General features: G+C 63.9%; 1 protein-coding gene across 1 annotated transcript in view; it reads left to right on the top strand.

Moving 5' to 3' along the window:
• The window catches only part of RPS6KB2 (ribosomal protein S6 kinase B2), a 5,204-nt gene extending 1,991 nt beyond the window's left edge, over positions 1-3,213 (top strand). Inside the window, exons 5-15 of the mRNA XM_004713580.4 lie at positions 1-144; positions 1,029-1,086; positions 1,183-1,283; positions 1,380-1,470; positions 1,557-1,647; positions 1,782-1,889; positions 2,228-2,290; positions 2,398-2,475; positions 2,556-2,663; positions 2,746-2,858; positions 3,020-3,213. Coding sequence (XP_004713637.1) covers positions 1-144; positions 1,029-1,086; positions 1,183-1,283; positions 1,380-1,470; positions 1,557-1,647; positions 1,782-1,889; positions 2,228-2,290; positions 2,398-2,475; positions 2,556-2,663; positions 2,746-2,858; positions 3,020-3,203 — 1,139 coding nt within the window. The 3' untranslated portion in view covers positions 3,204-3,213. The remainder of the gene's footprint in view (positions 145-1,028; positions 1,087-1,182; positions 1,284-1,379; positions 1,471-1,556; positions 1,648-1,781; positions 1,890-2,227; positions 2,291-2,397; positions 2,476-2,555; positions 2,664-2,745; positions 2,859-3,019) is intronic.
• The last annotated feature ends 6 nt before the right edge of the window (positions 3,214-3,219 follow it).

Raw genomic sequence — 3,219 nt, 5'->3', positions numbered from 1 at the left:
AAATCGTGCGCAACGCCAAGGACACAGCGCACACTCGGGCGGAGCGGAACATTCTGGAGTCTGTGAAGCACCCCTTCATTGTGGAACTGGCCTATGCCTTCCAGACGGGCGGCAAGCTCTACCTCATCCTTGAGTGCCTCAGTGGTAGGAGTGGGGACCACCGAGTCTGCCGGTGGTGGGGGTGCGTCAGGCAGGAAGTGGACACTCACAGGGGGGGGCTTGGGGAGGCTCTGAGAGGGTGGGGGTGCTGCGGGTAGAGTGGATCCCTAGCTATATCCATTCATCATCTCCATTTACTCAGCAAACATCTGTCCAGTGTTTATCGTGTTCCTCCCCTGTGTTGGGGACGGGGCCGGCTCCAGGGAGTGGGGTTTTTCTCTATCAGTTGCTTCTGTACTTTCTGTTCCCCTTTTCATCCGGTCCTGCTTTGGGCCAGGGCCCAACCCAGGGGGCTCCTTCTTGGCAGTGCCCTCCCTCCTCCTAAGGAGGCGTGGAATCTGCAGTGGTTTTTCATCTGGGCTCCAGGCCTGCAGCTCACCCCATGCTGTATCCCCCCCTCAAGCTGGTTCTTACTGCTGCCCCTCTCTGCTCAGACAGAGCAGGGTCCCTATCCCTCCCACCTGTCTCAGACTCCCATGAGGACCACCTGCCACCGCAGCACCCTTTCTGAGCCCAGCAGACTCTGCTCCCTGGCGTTGGGATGAAGTTGGTCATGCCCCTGCCCCCCAGTCTGCCAGTGCTGTTTGGGGTGAAGCTCTTGGTCTGGTGTGCCTTTTTCCTCTCTGCCCGAATGTCCTGAGGGCAGTGGCTGGGTCTCTTCATCTCCGTGTCCCCGGCTTCACCCACCATCCAGGGCCGGGCACAGAGCAGGCATTGGTCGATGCTTGCTGAATTGAACTGAACCCCCACGGCCACCATGTGAGGCAGGGAGGGCAGGACTTCTGTGCCCCCTGCCCCCCAAGAAACCAGACTCAGAGAGAAAAGGGTCGTGCTCCCAGCCCAGAGCCCCTGGTGTGTTTGTGTGGCAGGCGGTGAGCTCTTCACCCATCTGGAGCGAGAAGGCATCTTCCTGGAGGACACAGCCTGGTAGGTGTGCTGCCTGCCTCCTGCCCTCCGCCCCTGGGGCTCCCGGGTGCCCAGGGCCCGCCCCTACCCTGGCCTTCACTTACTCTCCCCTCCCAGCTTCTACCTGGCTGAGATCACGCTGGCCCTTGGCCACCTGCACTCCCAGGGCATCATCTACCGGGACCTCAAGCCTGAGAACATTATGCTCAACAACCAGGGTGAGGCAGGCGGGCACACCCTGCAGCTGCTCGGGGCCCAGGAGCTGGCCGGGTGGGGGAGCCCCAGGGGCCTGAACCCGCCCTAAACCTTCTCAGGCCACATCAAGCTGACTGACTTCGGGCTCTGCAAGCAATCGATTCACGAGGATGCCATCACCCACACCTTCTGTGGCACCATCGAGTACATGTAAGGGCAGCTGGCAGGGGCTGGGGCTAGAGTGGGCGGGGCAAGCCACAGGGGCCTGGCCTGACCAAGCCTTCCACCCGGCCCAGGGCCCCCGAGATTCTGGTGCGCAGTGGCCACAACCGGGCTGTGGACTGGTGGAGCCTGGGGGCTCTGATGTACGACATGCTCACTGGATCGGCAAGTCCAGCCCTACTGCTGGGTGGGGCGTGGAGTGGGGTGGGGGTGGGGAGGATACGGCGTGGGCGCTGGGCAGTGACAGTGGCAGGGCCTGGCCGGAGGCCCACAAGGCTGCTCTGCCCCGCCTCCTGCAGCCACCCTTCACCGCGGAGAACCGCAAGAAGACCATGGACAAGATCATCAAGGGCAAGCTGGTGCTGCCTGCCTACCTCACTCCCGACGCTCGGGACCTCGTCAAAAAGGTGAGCTGACTTCTGCCCTTCTCCGGCCTCACCCAGCCCCTGCCTTCCTGGTGGAGGAGGCACCAGGAGGGAGGTCCCGGTCAGCAGAACATTCTCAAGAGCTCTCTTCCTGAGATGTCCCCTTAGAGGCCGGTGGGCGATGGGAGCGGGTTCACCCTGTTGGTGCCCCACCTGGGTATGGAGCTGGACTCCCAACAGTGCTCAGCGTTGTGTGAAGGCTTCTTCAAGACACCAGACCTTGGCAGTGCGTGGGCATCTCCCTGCCCAGCCCTGCCCCTGCCAGACCTGGGATGGACGGGCAGGATACCACACTGCCTGACCTCGGCCCTTGTCCCCAGTTTCTGAAGCGGAATCCCAGCCAACGGATCGGGGGTGGCCCAGGGGACTCGGCTGATGTGCAGGTGGGCCAGGGGCCACCACGTGAAGGGGCAGGGGCCTGGGCCCAGGGCAGCCGGTGGAGGGCGGGGCCTGACCTGGAGGGGGCGTGTCTGGGATGCTCCATCCACAGAGACACCCTTTCTTCCGGCACATCAGCTGGGATGAGCTCCTGGCCCGGCGCGTGGACCCACCCTTCAGGCCTTGCCTGGTGAGTGGGTGGCCAGGGGTGGGGGTGGGCTGAGGACCCGTCCCGGATGCCCTGACCCTGGCCCCATGGTTGGCCCACAGCAGTCGGAGGAGGATGTGAGCCAATTTGATAGCCGTTTCACACGGCAGACACCGGTGGACAGCCCAGATGACTCAGCGCTCAGCGAGAGCGCTAACCAGGCCTTCTTGGTGAGTCGGGAGCTAGGCTGGCAGGGCTGGATGGGGCTTGAGGCTGACTCTTAATGCTGAGCTGGCCCCTCCCTCCACGCAGGGCTTCACGTATGTAGCACCCTCTGTCCTGGACAGCACCAAAGAGGCCTTCTCCTTCCAGCCCAAGCTGCGCTCCCCGAGGCGCCTCAACAGTAGTCCCCGGACCCCCATCAGGTACCGGCGTAGAGGGGCAAGCCCTGGGCATGGGAGGCCAGGCCCCAGGAATCTAACAGCTACTGCCTGCAGAGGGCTGTGTCCTGGGTCCGGATGCCAGCCAGTGGGGTGGGCCCTGGCTGGGCCCCTGAGCCCCTGACTTTGCCTGGGTTTCTCCACAGCCCCCTGAAGTTCTCCCCCTTTGAGGGGTTCCGGCCTAGCCCCGGCCCACCGGAGCCAGTGGAGCCGCCTCTTCCGCCCCTCTTGCCCCCGCCCCCATTGCCTTCAAGTACAGCCCCACTCCCCATCCGGCCACCCTCAGGGGCCAAGAAGTCCAAGAAGGGCCGGGGGCGCCCTGGACGCTAGGATGTTGGAAAGGCAG

The sequence above is a fragment of the Echinops telfairi genome, unplaced genomic scaffold (assembly GCF_000313985.2).
Source record: "Echinops telfairi isolate 266 unplaced genomic scaffold, ASM31398v2 ScPeMD7_7417;HRSCAF=8455, whole genome shotgun sequence".
NCBI lineage: Eukaryota > Metazoa > Chordata > Mammalia > Afrosoricida > Tenrecidae > Echinops > Echinops telfairi.
This window is presented reverse-complemented; position numbering and strand designations above follow the sequence as displayed.